Genomic DNA, 19,600 nt, shown 5'->3' with positions numbered 1-19,600 from the left:
ATTGGTTCTTCTTTATAGTATCTGATTGAGGCATTTTCTTCCTCCCCCTGCATACTGAGTTTGATGTCTGGCACATAGTAGAGACTTGATAAATGCTTATTCTTTTCGCTTACCTTCTAGAGCATAGATGGTGTGTGATCTGGATCAGTAGAGGGACTAACCACACCATCAAATCATGAATCCTTAAGAGACTGAAGTCCCACAGTTAGTGTGACATCAATTTATTAGCCAGAGCATAAATACAAGCATCTCATTCATCTTCTTTTCATTTGGATGTAACTCAGCCTTTTAAGAGTAAAATTATGGCCACAACAACATAGATTCTACACTATTCTCAGGATTAATGCCAGGAGTAGACTACACAGGCTTGAATGATTGAGTTCATCTTTCTTAGAGAGTGAAGCAGTTTGAAATTAAGATCTTTAAGGGCAAGGGCTAGGAGATGGCTTCTTGGGATGGTTTGGAGTAAGAGTCCTTAACCTAAGACCCTGGAAAATGGTTTATGTTTAGATTTCAGGAATTTCATGAACTTTGATGGGAAAAATTCCATCTTTATTCCCATTACTTTCTAAATGAAACTTAGCATTTCCTTCAGTTATGAATGTAGGTAACAAACATGATATTGAGAAGGGGTATATATAGTCTTCACCAGACTGCCAACAGTGCCCTTGAGTCCAAAAAGGGATTCACCTTCTAGGTTGTGGTTGGATTAAGAAGCCTTTAAAACCTCCTATAAATCTTTGATTCTCTTATGTGCTTTTAAAAGAATTCTGATTTCTGATTTCTGATCAGGAGAAGGCACTCAATAAATATTTTGTTCATCGCCATAGAAAGGGATTTGAATTTGAGTTTGGATAACGAAAGCAACTTTTGAATCTTGTATGGCATTCCAAAATGTTTATAATTCCTTCAGTCCTGAATTATAATTAGATTAGAGTGAAAGGGGCTTTGTTGGGGGGAAGGGTTGTAGTTTTTCCCCAAATAGTACTATCCTTGTGCTGTACTGATACTTGGCCAGCTCAAACTGTGAGGGGATCAGGTTGGGGTGTGAGAAGATTGTTTTAAGGGGTGTGCAGGTAAATGTTTAGCAACTGGCTTTTTAAAAAACAAATGTATCATGGCATATTTTAGTTTTATTCTACATTATTAAAATTTTCTCCATTGCTTTCTTAAGTTTAGATAATTGACAAACAGCAAACCAAGTCATGATTTGTAGAATTTTCCAACTTTTTTTTTCATTGTAACCAAGTGGGATTTATTTATTTATTTTTATAACATTTTATTTAGTCAATTTAGAACATCATTCCTTGGTTACAAGAATTGATTTTTCCAACTTTTAAGCTGTAAATGATGCTAAAATTTAACAATTAAAAATCATCATAAAGATATTTCATTTTACCAATTACATATAATAAACTTCCACATAAGTTTTCCAAAGTTATGTAGTTCAAATTGTCTCTCTCCCTTTCTTTACTCCTCCTTCCTAGAACTTGTAAACAATTAGATCTGAGTTTTACATGTATTTATCATGCAAAACATATTTCCTGTTCACTTTTGTAAGAGAATAATCACATAAAATCATCCCCCCCATCCAAATAAACTAAAGTGAAAAATGACATGCTTTGCTCTGCATTCTCATTCCAATAGTTCTTTTTCTGGAGGTGGATAGCAATCTCTGTCATGATTCCCTCAGAATAGTCCTGGATCATCATATTGCCGAGTCTTTCACAGCTGATTATTCCACAATATTGTTGTTACTGTTTACAATGTTCTCCTGGTTCCATTTATTTCATTCTCTATCAGTTCATGTGGGTCTCTTTCTGAAATCATTTTGTTCATCATCTCTTATAGCATAATAGTATTCAATCACCATCATTTATCACAGTTTGTTCAACCATTCCCCAGTTGATGGACATCCCTTCAATTTTCTGATCCTTTGCTGCCACTAAAAGAGCTGCTTTAAATATTTTTGTTTACATAGTCTTTTATTCTTTTTTTTCCTCCTAAATCTCTTTGGGATATAGACATAGTAGTGGTATTATTGGATTAAAGGGTATGCATTGTTTTATAGCCCTTTGGGCATAGTTCCAAATTGTGCTTTAGAATGGTTGGATCAGTTCACAACCACGAATAATACATTAGTGTACCAATTTTGCCACATCTTACCCAGCATCATCACTTTCCTTTACTGTCATATTGGCTAATTTGATAGGTGTGAGGTGGTACCTCACCTTTGTTTTAATTTGCACTTCTCTAATTGAGTAACTTAGAATATTTTTTTTCTTATAATGATTGATGGCTTTGATTTCTTTATTTGAAAACTGCTTATTTATATCTTTTGGCAGTTTTAACAACTGTTTCTTGAGCTAGTTCAAGCTGGAACACAATTTTGACTATAAGACTATGCACCATTATCCCACTCTAATAAAAAGGCAACAACAATTCAACAAATAATTTTTGCCTCAAGTGAGAATATTCTTGGTTACAACTCTACTTCAATTATCAACAAACTTATAAAATATATAAGGATGCAACTTAGGCAACACATACAGTATAAAATTTCATTTCTCAAATGTATTTCTTTTAGAAAAAAAATAGATCCTAAAGATCTGTATTTGATAAATATAATCTTAGGATCTCTGACTTGTGTTTTAATATTAAAAAAAAGAATTTAGGTAAAATATTAATGGAAAATTGAGTATAATTTCAAGTATTGGATATGGTTGTCATTTCCTTTTTTTTAGGTGAGAAAATTATTACTGAGGAAGAACTAATTGAAATATCTGAAATTAGGCCAAATCTATCTGGTACATTATTGAGGTCAACCGTCAGAAATCTGATTGAAGACATTGAAAAGCGGATAGACCAAAAAGAAATCTTCGAAGAATTTTTGGTAATTGTGCAAATGATACTCAAAGTTTATATACATATATGTTCTTTACATCTGAGAAGGATTCTTTCTTGAATTCTTGGCCTCTCAATTGGTAATTCTTCCTATGGTAAGGGAAACAAGGTTTTAAAAAATGTTCACCTTACTTTTCTGGTTTATTCCTTTCATTTTTATGGATATGGAAAGAATAGTTTTAGAGAATTTAATATTACTATTTTTGGTTAGCCTATACAAATAAAGACTTTTTGGACCATGGACATCTTGACAGAAACCTATCATTTTTTCTCTCCTCTTATAAAAGGAGTACTAAAGCTACTAAAGATATGATTTATTGTTTTTTTTTAATTCACTGTAAATATTTAACAGTGGACTAAATGAATTATGACAGATAGAGAATATTCAGGGATGTGCTAGAAAATGTTTAACTGAGTCCCCTCCCCAAATGTAGGCAAGGCTTTTTAGATTTTGTAGGCTTTTTGTAGGCACAGTTTTTAGTTTAATCTGCATTATTAATACTTTCTCCATCACTTAAATCTAGACAGTCAAGAAAATAATAAAACAAGACCTGATATGTAGCATCTCCTTGTTTCTAAGATTTAAAAACTCTGAAAATTTTAACAATCAGTTATCCTGAGCCAATATCAGCTGACTCTAGCATACTCTGACAGAATGTCTTAGTAGAATAAGATTATGGTTCTCACTTTTCAAAAATGGATTACAGGGATTAGTAATCCTGTGTCAAAAGTTAATCTTTTGTTGTAGGAGAGAAATCATCATTCTTGTTTTCTTTATTTTTAGGCTTTAGAAAACAGAGAACTACTTGATGATTGCATCTTGGGAAATAATCCAGAAAACAGAGACAAAAACCGATATCGAGATATTATTCCATGTAAGCAGATCAGTTTTCATAATTTTTTCAATTTAGTTTTGAAAATACTAAAAAAAGGGGGACTTTATAGTCCTGGAGATTAGAAGTGGAACCTGGAAATCATCTTTAACCATTGGTGATACACTTATATCTAGTAGAATTGACTGATTATTAAAGTAGTTGTATATCCTTCAAGGCCAGGTGACTGATTTCATTAAAGCATTGAACTAGAACTGGTAAAGATTTAAGAGTCCAATATTACTCCTTTTAGAAATAAAGAAACTGAACAGAGTGATTAATATTACCTGACCAAGATCACATAATTTTAGAGATGGCATTTGAACCCAGGTCCTGATTTCATTGCTATTTGTTTTCCCACCATAAGGTTTCTTGCATTCCTTCCTAAGCCATTAAGTTAAAGTGGATCCTGTGCAATGAGTAATGCCATTAAAGTTCCTCTTGGAAAGTATCTTACTCATAGAATTTCTGTCCCTATGTGTATAAATTAGCCCCTGGGGAGTTTGCTTCTCACAAAAAAAAAGCCAAAGTCAAATGGGTCATGTTAACTGAACCCTCAGAATAGCCCATATTCTTATTTAGGTACAATGTAAAGAAATGTATTGGGGGGGAAACATGAACTCCCTTAATACTGGCTGAATTATTTCTTTATTCAAAGGGCACTTCCATCTTCAAGAACCAGTGCCATGCAAGAGAAAAAATATACCTGGGGGGAAGCAATGAAAACTAAAGATTAATCAGAAATAATGAAAAGAAAATTGAAATTTACAGCAACACATTAAAAAGAGAAAATATGGGTTTATAATTAATGGGGTGCCTTACAAGTCAGAAAGTTCCAATTGGATTCAATATTACTTGTGTTTCATATGTACTATGAGCCCCAAGGCAAATTACTAAACCTTTCATTGCCTCAGGCTACTCTCTTGTTATTGTCAAGTTGCCTATCTATATCAAGGGAGGGAATATCCTCTGGGAATTCCATATCAGGAGTTTTCAATTATTAAATTGCAGACCTGGACAAAACAAATCACATTAAACTATATATACTTTATCATTTTTTTGGTTTTAATTGTTTTATTTTCAGGCCCCTCTTTGCACACATATACCCCTATCATCAATTGAGAAAACAGAAAAAACAAAAACCACTCTAATTATCATGTATATTAGCCAAGCATAAAAATACCCATATTGATCATGTCTAATAAAACTCCATACAAAACAAATGTTGATGTTTATTTTTAATTCATTACCTCTCTATTAGATGACAAAAATGTATTTCCTCTTGAGTTGTCTATTATTATGCTTAGTCTTTTTGTTAGAGTTCCAAAATCTTTGAAAGTTGTTTGTCTTTACAATATTGCTTTTTCTATATAAATTATTCCCTGCTTCTTTTTACTTTAGTTGATATCATTTAATATAAATCTTTCTGGATTTTTCTGAAACTATCCCCTTCATTATTTCCTATTTTACAATAAAAAGTATTCTCTCACATACATATGCCACTACTTGTCTATCCATTTCCCAATTGATAGGCATCAGCTCAGTTTCTAATTCTTTGTTACTACAAAAAGAGCTGTTAGTAATATTTTGGTAAAGTGTATCTCCTTCTTCTTTATTGGATCTTTTTGGGGTGTAGGCCTAGTAGCAGTATCCCTGGGTCTAACAGTTTGCATAATTTAATATTTTGTCAGGCATAATTCCAAATTTCTTTCCATAGTAGCTAGACCAGTTCACAGCACAACCAAAAATGAATTAATGTACATTTCCCAAAACTTTCTACAGAATTTGTAAATTTCCTTTTTTTGTCAACTTTTCCAATCTCAATTTGTCAATGATGAGTAGGAGGTGGTATCTCAGATATTTTTTATGCATTTTATCTATTTAGTGATTTAAAGAATTTTTCATTTGGCCATTCATTGATAGCTTGGATTTCTTCTCATGAAGAAAATCTTATTTCCTTTGACCATTTTTCAGTTGGGAATGGAGAGCTTTATGTTTTTACTACATAATTAGTTTAGAAGTAACTTGGAGAAATTATCAGTGCCTATCAAAGTACCTGGCACATAAAAAGGGCTTTATAACTGATGGATCTAGTCTAACTCTAAACCTGTAGGCAGTTGAATGTTTAAGCTGATACTTGCCTATCCTTTTTTAAAATAAAAATTTGCAAATTTGGCATCTTTTTATTCATTATCTTGAGAATTTGTTCACTGAATTAATTAGACTAAAATACGGGATAGTCCTCTACATGCTTATAGGAAAAATCCTTATATTTCTGGCATATTAATATACTTAAAATCAATTAGCATTTTAATGTATAAAGTTTTTGATGGCAATAGAAAAATTATACTTAAAAGATAAATACTGATTAGAAATTTTGATTATGTATTTTTCTGTTTCTGTGTGGAACAGATGATAGAACACGGGTTTCAATAGGACAATCCCAGGATTATATCAATGCAAATTATATCCGGATATCGAATGCAGGAGAAGAATTCTTCTACATCGCAACCCAAGCACCCCTACCAGGAACCACAGAAGACTTTTGGCAAATGGTTTGGGAAAATAAGTCTAATGTCATTGCCATGATAACCAAAGAGATGGAGGATGGAATCATCAAATGCCACCCTTATTGGCCTATTTCTCTGACTAAGCCATTAGGTCTTCAAAACTTTCTTGTTGAATTAGAGAATACCCAGATTTTGGAGGCTTTTATAATTCGAGTGTTTAAGATTGTTAACAAGGTGAGTCATTATACATACACACACATACATCAAAATCACCTCTAGGACTAGTCAATATATTCTTCTGCTTATTAGTAAACATATCCACATTTGAAGTTTGGGGGTTTGGAGATTACTAGAAAATTGGATTAAAAAATAAGGGCTTCTATTTTCTAATTGATTCTAAGACCCTCCCAAACCTCATGCCACAGTGTCATGGAAACCTAGGTTTAAGATGAACCAAAGTGATAATCAACTGACAAACAATTTACCCTCATATTTTCCCAATTCTAAGGTAGGTCCTTGAGATAAACAGACAAGAAATTAAAGTCTGTTCTCAGTGAGCACATCTTCTATTGGCATTAGTTTATGCATTGATAAGTTTACATTGAATGCATATTTTTATATATTTATGAAATATTCATATTTTATCACCTCGTGCAGGGTTCTAGTTAAGACAGAATGGGATTATATACAAAAATCATTTTTTAAACCTTGGTTTTCTATGTAAATTTCAATGATTGATATTATTATTAATATTGTGTTTATTGTTGTTATTTCAACTTAGTATTTTCTTTTAGAATAGCAGGTCAAAGGGACATCTCTATGAAATAAGAGAACATTATTATATTCAATTTTTAAATAAGGAAATAAAAATGAAGAAGATAATTTATTTTAAAATATTTTATTATATTTTTCTTTTCCAGATTACATGTAGATACAATTTTTAATAATAATTTTCTGATATTTTGTGATCCATGTTTTCTCCTTCCCTACCTCTCTTTCCCACTCCCTGATATGGCAGGTAATGTGATATAGGTTATATGTGTACTATCATGCAATATATGTTTCCATTTTCATTGCTTTTTGAAAGAATACGCATGCTACTTATACAAGAAAAAAACTCATGAAGGAAATAAGGTCAAAAATGGTATGCTTTAGATTGCATTAAGACTATCAGTTCATTATATGACTGTGGATAACCTTATTAACTGTATTTATAAAATACATTATTCAGTGATGGTTCTGATTGGTATTTTTTTGAATGTTATCCAATGAGTCCAGGTTGAAGACTGTTTTAAATAGCTGAACATGGGATTCTTTTATATATCCACATTTAAATGGAAGGGTTCTTAAACTACTTTACTATAAGTTTCATTAGAAAACCTTGACAATAATTAAGTATGGACAAGTTTTGGTAATGGATTGAGAAGGAAAATTGAGGAAATTAAATATACTCATAAAATTTAAAAGTTATTATGATAGAGGGGATAGAGCACTGACTTTGAAGTCAGGAAGGCCTGAGTTCCAGTCTTGCTTCCAATACATCCTAAGGATGTGACCCTGGGCAAATTGTTTAACCTCTAAATTCTCCAGTCAACTCTCTAAGCCAAGTTGCATAGAAAGTGCTGACTGGCATTTAAGGAGGACATTTCATCATGCAGAATTCCCAATGCTAATGAACATAGGTCTTATCTCTTTCCCCAGATATCAGTCTATTTTACCATTTAGAATAATAATAGGCTCTTTGATTCATTATGGTAAGGAATCCTGAAGGTTCTCTTACAAATGAGGAGACTGAATCCCCAAAAGGGATACATCTTGACCAAGATACATTGGTAGTGTTGCTGACCTTGTCTTCTTTCCAATATGACCCACTGCTTCATGGTTCCTTCATTTTCGTTTGAAATGTTTGCGAGGATATCTCACCATTCTGTTTTATTCCAAATCTCAACTGACCACTTTACTTTTGCTTTCTTGTATTTTCTAAAGGAGGACAGTGCTACCCATTTGGGCATTAGATTAGGAGTTAGAATCTCTGGAGTCTAAGCCTAACTTTACAACTTATTAGCTTTTAAGGATTTGGGCAATCCATAACCTTTTGAGTCTCAGGAAAACATTTATTGATAGAATGAATGAAAGAATATATTTGAATGCCTGGAAGATGGACAAATAACAGGGGTCAGATACTTTTCAGGATGCTATGTGCTAGGATGCTAAGTATATTAATAGGCCATGTGACTGGGACTTCATTTCCTAGGATATTGTTCAAAGTATATTTCATCACGTGGAAAAGAGAAAGTCAACCTAAGAAGAAAAGGAAGGGGATAAAAAGTAAGGTAGACCTGAAGAGGATGAGATACAGTGATTGGGAGTCCTGAGTTACTGAGGATAGTTATTCCAGAGCAGAATGGAATGTTGACTTCTAGTGACTTATGTGCCCAAGAAAACAAGGTGACAGAGAGGCAGAGCCTGCTGTAGCTGTAGTCAGCAAAGAGTGATGGTCTTAGAGCAACACGTGCTGGGGCTAGATGGGTGTCACACCAAAAGTACTATTTTCCATAGTTTTCAAATAAAAAACCTCCTTTCTAGATCCTACTTAGGAAGACCAATTAATAAGTATCAATCATTGAACATTTACCTACTATGTGCCAGACACAGTACTAAGCTCTGAAGATACAAAAAGAAACAAAAGACAGTCCCTGCCCTAATGGAACCTAGAATCTAATGGAGGAGACAGTATTCAAACAAATATTTACAAAATAAGCTATGTATAAGATTACATAGGAAATAATTAATGGAAGAAAGATACTGGAATTATGAAATGTTGGGGAAGACTTCCAGTGTTAAAATGAGATTTTAGTTAGGACTTAAAGGCAAACTAGGGAAGTCATTAGGTGGAGATGGGGCCATGGGAGAACATTCCAGGTATGGAAGACGCCCAGAGAAAATACCCATAACTGAGAGATAAAGCCTTTTGTTCATGGAACAGCTAGGGAGTCAGGGTTGATGGATCATGCTATTTTAAGGCTAGAAAAGAATTTAGATGTTATCTTGTTCTTATCCCCTCCTTTCCTTAATCCCTCAGACTGTCATATGGAAGAGGGATTATTTGAGAAAAAAATAGAAACTTTCAGTGGAAGTTACAAATAGGCAAATTGAGACCTGATGTTAAGAATATGGAAAACTAGACAGAAGCCACAGTTTACCTGTCTTAAAGGTCTTCAAGCAGAGGGCTAGGTGACCACTCATTTGGTATGTTTTAGTGGGGTCGTCTTCATCTATGGTTTGGAGTAGATGATCCCTGAAGTTTATTCTAACTCTCTAATTCTGTTATTCCCCAGAGGTTTTAGAGTCAACCTCTCTATTGTTGATTGCTTATACTTTAACCTTTTTATATCTCATTTGTATATACTTTGCATGTTGTCTCATTAGGCTGTGAGCTTTTTGAAAGCTTTAAAAAAACCTTACTTACTGACTTAGTAATAATCTAAGACAGAAAGGTACTAGGTAAACAGGGTTAAATGGCTTCCTCAAGGTCACACAGCTGGGAAGTGTGTGAGGTCAGATTCCTTCTGACTCTAGACCTGCCGGGCACTCTTTACCACTGAGTCACCTGACTGGTGCTTTGCAAAGGCACAAAGGGAATTGAGATATCCCTGATCTAAGGGATAATGATAGTATTTCTCTTGCAGACAGGATCTGTTCACTTTGTGCATCAGATACAATTCATGAACTGGCCAGACCATGGTATCCCCACATCCTATGAAGCCTTCGTAAGTTATATCCGCTACATGAAGAAGATCCATGAGACAGGACCCATCATTGCCCACTGCAGTGCAGGTATAGGGAGAACTGGAGTCCTCCTGTGTATGGATGTTGTGCTTCATGCCCTAGAAAACGACTTAGAGGTAAGTACTTCTCCCCATCCCACCCTCCATCTATATGATAAAGCTGGTGCAGTGGAAGAGTGTTGATATGTTTTGGAATCAAAGTCTTGGATTGAAACCCATGCTCTCCCACTTATTATCTATGTGACCACATTACAAGTGGCTTTGGAACCTCTCTGTAATTTGGAAGGGTTTACTGGATGATCTTTTAGGTCATTTTCCAACTCTAAAAATATGATCCTATCTTAGAAAAGTCACATTTGTCACCCAGAGCTTTTCAGGGGGTTTTCTAAAATAATGTTGGTTGGGAAATCTACTTAAATTATGGTCCCACTGTATTGCCTAGCAAAGTTCAGATTAACATAACTTTAACTAGGGTGGACATCTGGGGCTGTTTTAAGATGCTGAATTTACAGGAGACTGACAATAATGATGGCCCCCGAGCACCTGATATTCCTTTCCATTCCCCTGAAAGCATATTTTGTGCTACTTGACCTCAGTGAAAAGATTTGTAGTTCTGACATGGGTGAATTGTCATCCTAGAGGATGCCAAATCCTGACTATACCCAGCTATCACAACTCATTTTCTCTCTTCACTGTTCTTTATCTTCTGCCATGGTTTAGATACTTATCCTTTTAGATGGCCATACTCAGTATCAGAAATATTTTATCTCTACTTCAGATTTCATGGTATCACTTGAACCCATGGCCTTTAATCAGAACTTTGAACTAGATCAAGAATAGTATACCCTGGCTGATATCCAATGTGTAAGGTCACAGAGATTCTAATCAATGTCAAAACCTTGCAGAAGGTTGCAGTTAAGGAATAGTGTATTAACTAGAGTATTGGGTTTGGAGTCAGGAAGACTGCTATTGATATCTTGATAGATATTTAATAGTTGAATGACCTTAGACAAATCCCTTAACCCTGTTTGCTTCAGATCCCTCAATGAATACAAGAATTACACCTACACCCCTGGGTTCTTTTAAGGATCAAATAAGATAATATTTGTAAAGCACTTAGCATAGTGCCTGGTAAACAGTAGGTGCTATATAAATGTTAAAATGATAATATATATTTTATTATTACTTGAGTTAATTCATTTAGCAAGTATTTATTAAATGCACTTTGTATGTCAAGATCTGATTATTTAAAGGGAAAAAGGAAATAGTTTCTAACCTCAAAGTAAAGTAGATTTTTTAAAAGGAAATATGTAACTTGAAAATTAAATGTGAAATATGTAAAGTAATTTTCAGGAGGAGGGCACTAGTAGTTGGAAAGAGGAAGGCAGGAAAGTGTTTATGTTGATGATGCTTGCATTAGGAATATCACTATGACAACTACATGAAGGATGGATCAAACAGGGGAGATACTGGAGGACTGAGATAGATTAGGCAGATTAGAAGATTGAAGGTTATTTTATAAGAGGTGATGATTTGATAAGACTGGTGAATGAGTGGAGAAAAGGATGGATAGATGGATGGTGAGGTACACTATGGAGATAGGACTGAAAAGACTTGGCAATTGAACATGAAGAGTAGGAAGAAAGAAGGTAAGGTGGCAAACATGGTGACTAGAATGTTAGTATGGTGTTTTAGATGGGATTAGGAAAGTTAAGAAGAAGGGAATGTATGAAGGGAAAGCTATAGTCAGAGGTAGAAGGAGATATAATCATAACCAGGATTATGCCTAATTCATTTTAAAGTTTAATTTTCATTTCATCTTCAAGTCTAGACTTCAATCACTTCAAGTCTAGACAATAAAATAACTCAAGCCCTGATTCATAATATTTTTCCATTTTTGAAGTATCAATGCTTATGCTGAAAATCAGACAATCAGCTTTTGAAAGCTAGAGTGAGCAGACTTCAACACACCAATGATAGTACCCCACAAATTTAGCTTGAAGAGTTTATCCTCCTCCTAATCAGCAACTCAAGGGTGTTTTTTAAAGCTATAGCTTCCCATGTAAAGACTTTGGATCTCAGAAATCAGACAGCAAGGAATGGCTACTGGACTAAGTGGAAATAATACAAAACAAAACCCCAAAATTACAATATAGCAAGTGCCTGAGCACATCTTCCCAGAAATTTCACTTAGTGGTACATTGGGTTTAACCTTCCCTAGGGGATAGAGGTAATCTAACCCTGGTAGGGCTTATGTATTTCAGGCTTTACACTTAACATTTATGGATGACTTTACAAAACAAAGACATCAACAACTCATCCAATTGCTCCATCTCTGTAGCTCTGTAGGAGTGAATAGAATGTCCTTGGGATTGACAGTGGGAAGAGAATCCTTTCTTTCCTGTTTCTGCATGATGCATTTAAAAGCTACAGATTTACTTACTGTCTAAACCCAAGTAGTCAAGATAGAGCTGTTGATGAGGCAGTGAGAAATAGAATGACTGCTTCAGCAGAAATGTTTGTTTGCTTCTTTGAAGTTCTTCACTCCTTTTTGATTTTGTGGGAAAGAACAAGTTGGTTATGCTAATATAATGTGTAAATGAATACTTTGATGTGCTGTGAAAGAAAGCATTTATCCACATGGATCACCTGCTGCCTCAGTTGCTATGCACAGTTTTTCTATTTGTGTCTGAAAATCATAGACTTCCAGAGTTGGAGGGGGGCTTAGTCATCCAATCTATTCCCAATCTAATATAGAAACTGCCACATGAGGTCCCGAAGAGAAATGGTCTTGATTATTTTCACATCTTTCCCAATTCCTATCATATTGTGTCACCCATAGTAGATATCAGATGAAGATTTGTTGAATTAGTTGTTAATGCCTTGATATCAATCTATGAGCCAACAGGTGAGGGTACTCCTTCCATGGAATATATCATAACCTCTTGATTTGTTTTTGCCCAGTGGTATATTTGGTGTTCATATGCTTCAACAAATTCTCTATAGACTATTGAAAGTCCTAGAGGCACAAACCTCTAGTTCTTTTATTATTTCACAGATAATAGTGTGATAATGAATTCACTCACCAAACCTCTTGATCTTGCTAGGAAGATGGTAAAGTCTTGTGGAAAGAGTCTTATGTTTCTATCCCAAGGATCCAGGTTTGGATTGCAGTTCTGTTAGGACAGTGTGACTTTGAGCAAGTCCTTTAAATTTCTTGGTCTTCTATTCTCTCATTCTTTAAATGAGAGGGTTCTATTTCGTTGTGCTTAGATTATTGTGAGTTCCAAATCTATGATCCAGTTATATGTCTTTTGGGATCCCCTGGTGCTACACAACCTATCAACCTCCTTTTCTGTATCTATATTTTCTAGGTCATTTCTTTTATGCAACTTCTCTTGGTCATATAATTGTTGGCAATGCACTGCAGAAAGTTCACACATGCCATGTACTTTTCCAATGCCCTTGGATCACTTCCTTATTTTTTTTTTAATCCTTACCTTTGGTCTTAATATCAAGTCTAAGACAGAAGAGCTGCAATGGTTAGGCAACTGGAGTGGAGTGATTTGTCCAGGCCACCCAGTTAAGAAGTCTTTGGGGCAGGTCTTTTTGACTCCAGACCTGACTATTATGCTACCTAGATGTTCCCACTTTGGGTCACTTTCAATTTTTAATGAGATATTTCAAATTTTATTCTATTTTATTAATTTATTAATTTTGTTTTATTGTTTCTTGATGTCTCTTGAAGCCATTACCTTCTATTTGCCCAATTCTAATTTTTAAAGAATGAATTTCGTCATTTGAGCTATTCTAGATTTCATGGAACTTTTCTTCTTTGGACTTTTTTTTTTTGCTTCTTTTACCAGGGGGCAAATTCTTTTCTTTTAGGAAATTCTTTTTTTTTTCCCATTAAATTTGTATGCCTCTTTTTCCAGTTGACCAATTTTGCTTTTTAAGATTTTTTTTCTTTTTTGTATTAATTTCATTTTCTTCATTTTCTTCCCATTTTTCTTTGCCCTGACTTATTTGATTTTGAATTTTTCTTTGAGGTCTTCCAGCACTTGAGATCAATGTCCTTTTTTCTTAGAAGTGAATGCTTCTTTGTGCTCCACATAATAAGAATTGGGGCTCAAATAGATATGGAACTGCAACCGTTTTTGTTGTTTGTTTGTTTTTTGTCCAGATATGTGATTTCATTTATATAGGGAACTCTGAGGTGAGGAAACTACCTACAGAGGCAGAAGAATCCTTCACCTGTTGTGTTAAGGGTAAAATTAGGGTTGTTGACTGAATATATTATACTAGTGGTCACCACAGGGATTAATTCAATCCCAATAAATTACTCAAGTCAGTTTTGGATTTTTATGGTGATTTTAATTACAATAGAAGGAAGAAATTAAGAAGAAGAGAGTGAGGAAAGGGATCTTGAACTGCTCTGGCAAGCAAGATAAGACCTGTTCAGAGGCCTAGGCCAATCTAGCTCAGCTTCCAGCCACAAGGCCTCCTCCGAGATGAGGGGCCTCCTAGGAGGATAGTGTTTTAGGAGGTAAAGGAAAAGAGGAATCAGCCTAAACCACTCTCCAAAAATGCTAAGAACACCTCCACGAGCTCCCAATGCTGAAAAAGCCCAACATCTCCACAAGAGAAAGTGTGTGAGCAGAAGTGACGTGAAATATATCAACCTTTCTTTACATCACTTCCTGTGCCTCACATGTACCAGTGGTAGCTTAAGCTTGACTTAGGACAACCCAGAGGGTCTGTCAGTTGTTTCTTATTTGTCACTTGCTAGCACATGTTGGTCATAGGCTATCCTCCTCAACACTTAATCCTTAAGTAGGGGTGTAGACATTCCTGGTTGCTAGAATTTTTAAAGACTAAGCAAAATGGAGAAAATCCAAAATTCATAGTTGGTGATAGCTTTAGAGATTTGCCAGGGGAACACTGAAAGATTAAGTGGCCTACGTACCCTTTCATGGCCATTATGTGTCAAAGTTGAGATTTGAACTCAAGTCCTCTGGATTCTAATGACAGACCTCTATTCATCATGTTGCCTTTCAGAAATGTTATTGGAGTGAGAAGATTTTATGGGTTAATCACATATTTAACCCTTATTTAAATGATTACTTCTATGAATTCATCTGCACTGTTTCAAAATACAGAGTTTTACACACACACACACACACACAGAAACACACAGACACATACATTGCTTTTTTAATTTTTCTGATGCCTCATTGAACAATGCTTCATGATTAACAAGCTTACAAGTCTGGAGGTTAAGTTGTGAGTTCAGATGAATATCTTATATTTATTTAAAAAGCTTTGTTTTACATTTTTGAAGAATTATACATGTTTCATGCTTTCCAAAACTTGTGATTATAGATAGAAATTGCTTAGCTAAAATTTTCATTTTCTTGAGGAATTGCATTTTGGATAACCCAAATCTTCACTCTTTCTTTGGAAATGTTCGTTAGTCTTAGGTGTGGCATATTTTGTTACCCCTGAAAATAAGAATTTTATTAGTCTATGTAGTCTTTATCCAGTAGAGGTGTCTATAGCATGATATTTTCTCTTTGCCAAATTAGAATGATAGGTCTACAGTTTCCCCCTTCAACGCTGTTAATGTCTAATCAATTTTATCTTCTCACAGTTCGATATCAAGACTATTGTGACCCAAATGAGAAATCAACGTTGCGGTATGATTCAGACCAAGGTAAACTTTAACTACAGAGATGGGGTCTGAAAAACAAAACTAAGAAGAAGTCATTTTGATGAATGTTGGGAAAGGAATCTTTTGGTTTGATAATAGAGTATTTTGTATCATCAAAATATAAGGGCTGCTGCCATATTACAAAAGGAATGTTAGTCTGACTTTAGTCAGAGAAGGGCAGTACTTATTCATGACACCTGGAGACAGAAAGTATGGGTGATTAGAAAACAAAATTGTTTTTATGTTTGCTCATTTCCCTGAAAATTTCCTGGGCAGACTTAGTTGTTTTTTCAGGAGTTACCTCAAGTCACCACAGATTTTTCTTTAATATATCAAAATTCAGATCAATAAACATTCATGAAGCATTCACTATGTACATTATTTGTGATGCTAGGCATACAAAGACAAAAATGAAATAGTCCCTGCCCTCAAGGAGCTTATATCTCTACTGGGCAAATACAAAGTGATATGTATATGTCATCTTGTGCAGATCCTAACCCCTCCATAGAAAAGACAATTTAATGAAACTCTATGGACAAAATACTCTTATGAGGAGCCAGCCTTCCAGTAATGCTCCTCCTTGAAGCTAAATAGGTTAAATCGGTTTTCAGATTTTAGATCATTACTGGTTTCTCCAGTTTCCAGTGTGTTTCCTGCTTTGTGCTTTCATAGCATTGTCTTTGCAGATTTCCATAAGGCAAGGAGACATTGGAGTGGAACTTCAGTGGAGAAATATCTGTATAAATAAAAGAAGGAGAGGCAATTATCCATTTCACTCCTTCTTCCCCAAACCATTTTTATTTGAAACAACTAAATAATTTAAGAAAAGTGAAAGAGGGTTGCTTTCATATTTAATGCTAGCTCACCATTTGAGGTTCCCAGTGGAGATTTATTCTTAGGATTATAGGGTTGGGAAGAACTGTGAGAGATCAGATCACTAGTCTGCCTTTCTCTAGTAGTCTATACTGAAGTCAATCAATCAACAGGCCAATCAACAACCATTTATCAAGCTCTTTCTGCAAAGGCAATCTTTTGTGATAAGGATCAAATTAACCTCAATTAATGTATATTTACTTTCTGTTCATTATTATTATTTTTAATTAGTTATCATTATTATTAATCATTTTAATGGTTCCCCCCCACACACACTCTGAGACATACAGTTTGTAAAGAACTTAAATAAATATGGTCTATCTACCAACTTTATGGTATTATTGATGAAACCAAAAAAATTTCAAATGTGCCCTTCCAAATAGTTGATATTTGTAGTTATTAAAGGTGCAAAACTGATTATTTCTCTCTTGTTTTCATGGACATTTAGGAGCAGTATCAATTTTGTTATGAAACTGTGATTCATGTTCTACGAAAAATCCAAACCTCTGCACGTGTATCCTTGGAATAAGAATGGTTCTTCTTGCATTGCAGCTGAAAGTGATCAAGCAGTTTGGTGTCTGTCTCCTCCTCCAAATGGATATTTGCTAGCCTACAGATATAATAACATATTTTTGTTAGTATACTCAAGTACCTTGGTATCTGAAGAGTCTCTGAAGGCAGAATAATTAAGGTTGGGGATGAAATAATGCTTCAAAAGAAGGATATTGCCTCATAGTTAGTGGTTGCTTTTAATATTAGGACAATGCCACCCCCATCTCAATGGGATAATCATTACAGAAAGTTACTGTGTATTAGCTATGCAGCTGAGAGGATGATGGGGAACAATAGAGTCAAACATTTTTGGTAAGATTTTATTCAGGAAGGGCAGCTAAAGATCACTAGTTTTTCAGAACTTTATTATATACTTGTTTTGGGGAGAATTTAGGGCCAATAAACTGCAGGACAACAGCAATTATCCCTTGCAGCGACTTCAAAGAGAATCTTGCTCCTGTTATTTGACTAAAGAGTTGGTATTTCCCGCTGGTTCTTTGAATAACCCAGTCTACAAAAGACCTAATTAGGATGGATTTACTGTATCTACACAAGGTGGGCTCCATTTCTAGTTTTCTTTTGTACCCCTCTGAGAGCTTACTGAGATTTCATGGGGAATATGGCATTTTTGAGGCAGTTACGTAGACATGAGGAGCAAGAGGATGTAGGAATAATAGAGGGTGATCAGAGTTCTCTCCATCTACAACATGAGCACACTGAAATGAACAATCCAAGACTGAAATGGATTTTTTCTGTTAGAGTCAAGAAGTAACTACTGCCCAACTTGAGTTCTTTCCCGTTCTACCCTAACACTTTGAGTATTACTCAGCCTGTTGTGCTAGTATCAAAAAGAAATTTTTTGGCTTGTTATTCCTTGTCCTTTAGCTGACCAATAATTTTTTATTTAAAAATATCATTCCATAATTCTGAATTGTCCACAAGATCTTTTAAGCTATAGATTTTCTTTTTCTCTCTGGGATTTGTAATCGTTCATTTCTTTCCTTCTTTTTTTCCCTCTTCTGAAAACCATAGAAGTTTCAATTAGTTGTCTGTTTTTCCAGGGAAAAAGATTAATTTGGATTTCTGAAAAGAAAGACTTGCGAACTTGCTTTTGAAGGATGTAACTACTATTATAATCAGCTTAGATAAGAACTTGTGAATTGATAAAGAATAACAGTGATATTATGTAAAGGACTTTCAGTTCCACACTGTATACTATCATCAATTAAAAGGAATTGATAAAATTCTGTACATTCAAGCGTTATTGATTAGCGATCAGGGTGACTTATGCAACACACTGGGGAAATGCTTGAAGTCACAGTTGTAGATCCTGGGTTCTTAAGAGGCTTAATTGCTTTCCTTAACTGAATGTACACTTGAATTTGCTGATAAAAATGGATGGCTTATAGATATTTTTTCCTGCTAGGTATTATACCATGTATGTGTGTGCTTTACAATTTTATGTTAAATCAATTGATAATTTCATTTATCTTGTTCTGTTAAGTAGTAGTCAGTAGAAGTCTTTAGCTTTAGATATTTATTCAATGTATTTAATAGCTCTCTCTATTTTTTTTGTAAAATAATTGTGCTATATGTACTGTATGACATGCATTTTGTATAGGACTGTTCAAATGGAAATGTGCTATATATTGTACAAAAGTGCTTTTATTTAGTTGGACCCAGGATTTTTCTTTTGAAGCCAACTTCTGTAATAGATGCTTGGTGTTCTTTTCAGCATATTCATTCCTTAGCTTCTGCATCCTATTTTTACAGCTGGACAAATTTTCAATTTTCCAGGGAAATTAAAGTAGCAACTTTGGAAATATCAACTACATTCATTTCGTTTTGTTCTCATGAATGGAATTCTAAATGAAAAAAAAAAGTTTTACTAATTGAAATACTCTCACAAATAGTGACTCAAATTCCAACCTAGAGTTAAGACTATGGAACTCCCATTGACTCCTATGGGAGTATCTCATGGTTCCTTTGGATATAGTGCTTTTTTAGACATTAATATGTGTATACATTAATGTTAAACTTTAATTAAATATTTTTAAGTAAACATTATGCAAAACATTTATATACTGGATCAAAATTACCTTCCTTAAAAGTGACCTCTGCATATTTTTTATCCACATAGCTCTTACATATGTGATTTTCTATGAGCTCTCTTTTTTCTTTTATTCTGCTCATGACATTATGGAGTTATTAATTCAGTTCACATTTTCTCTTCATGGATCATTTAACTGAGTTATTTTTATGGAAAACCTCATAGGAAAACACCTTGAAATCAGTGATGTAATAGCAAGTTGAAAACTCCCTCAAGTAATGAGATCTCAGCTTACTTTCTTTCTTAATTGTTTTTCATTTCTAGGAGGAATGTGTTTTCCT

The 19,600-nt window shown here is 34.4% G+C and overlaps 1 protein-coding gene across 6 annotated transcripts in view; it reads left to right on the top strand.

Annotated features, from left to right (window-relative positions):
- The window catches only part of PTPN20 (protein tyrosine phosphatase non-receptor type 20), a 39,574-nt gene extending 20,536 nt beyond the window's left edge, over positions 1-19,038 (top strand). For all 6 annotated transcript variants that reach the window (XM_007478578.2, XM_007478579.3, XM_007478580.3 and 3 more), the window contains exons 5-10: positions 2,745-2,893; positions 3,689-3,779; positions 6,189-6,520; positions 9,976-10,191; positions 15,725-15,787; positions 17,106-19,038. In XM_007478578.2, coding sequence (XP_007478640.1) covers positions 2,745-2,893; positions 3,689-3,779; positions 6,189-6,520; positions 9,976-10,191; positions 15,725-15,787; positions 17,106-17,186 — 932 coding nt within the window. In that variant the 3' untranslated portion in view covers positions 17,187-19,038. The remainder of the gene's footprint in view (positions 1-2,744; positions 2,894-3,688; positions 3,780-6,188; positions 6,521-9,975; positions 10,192-15,724; positions 15,788-17,105) is intronic.
- The last annotated feature ends 562 nt before the right edge of the window (positions 19,039-19,600 follow it).

The sequence above is a fragment of the Monodelphis domestica genome, chromosome 1, assembly GCF_027887165.1.
Source record: "Monodelphis domestica isolate mMonDom1 chromosome 1, mMonDom1.pri, whole genome shotgun sequence".
NCBI lineage: Eukaryota > Metazoa > Chordata > Mammalia > Didelphimorphia > Didelphidae > Monodelphis > Monodelphis domestica.
This window is presented reverse-complemented; position numbering and strand designations above follow the sequence as displayed.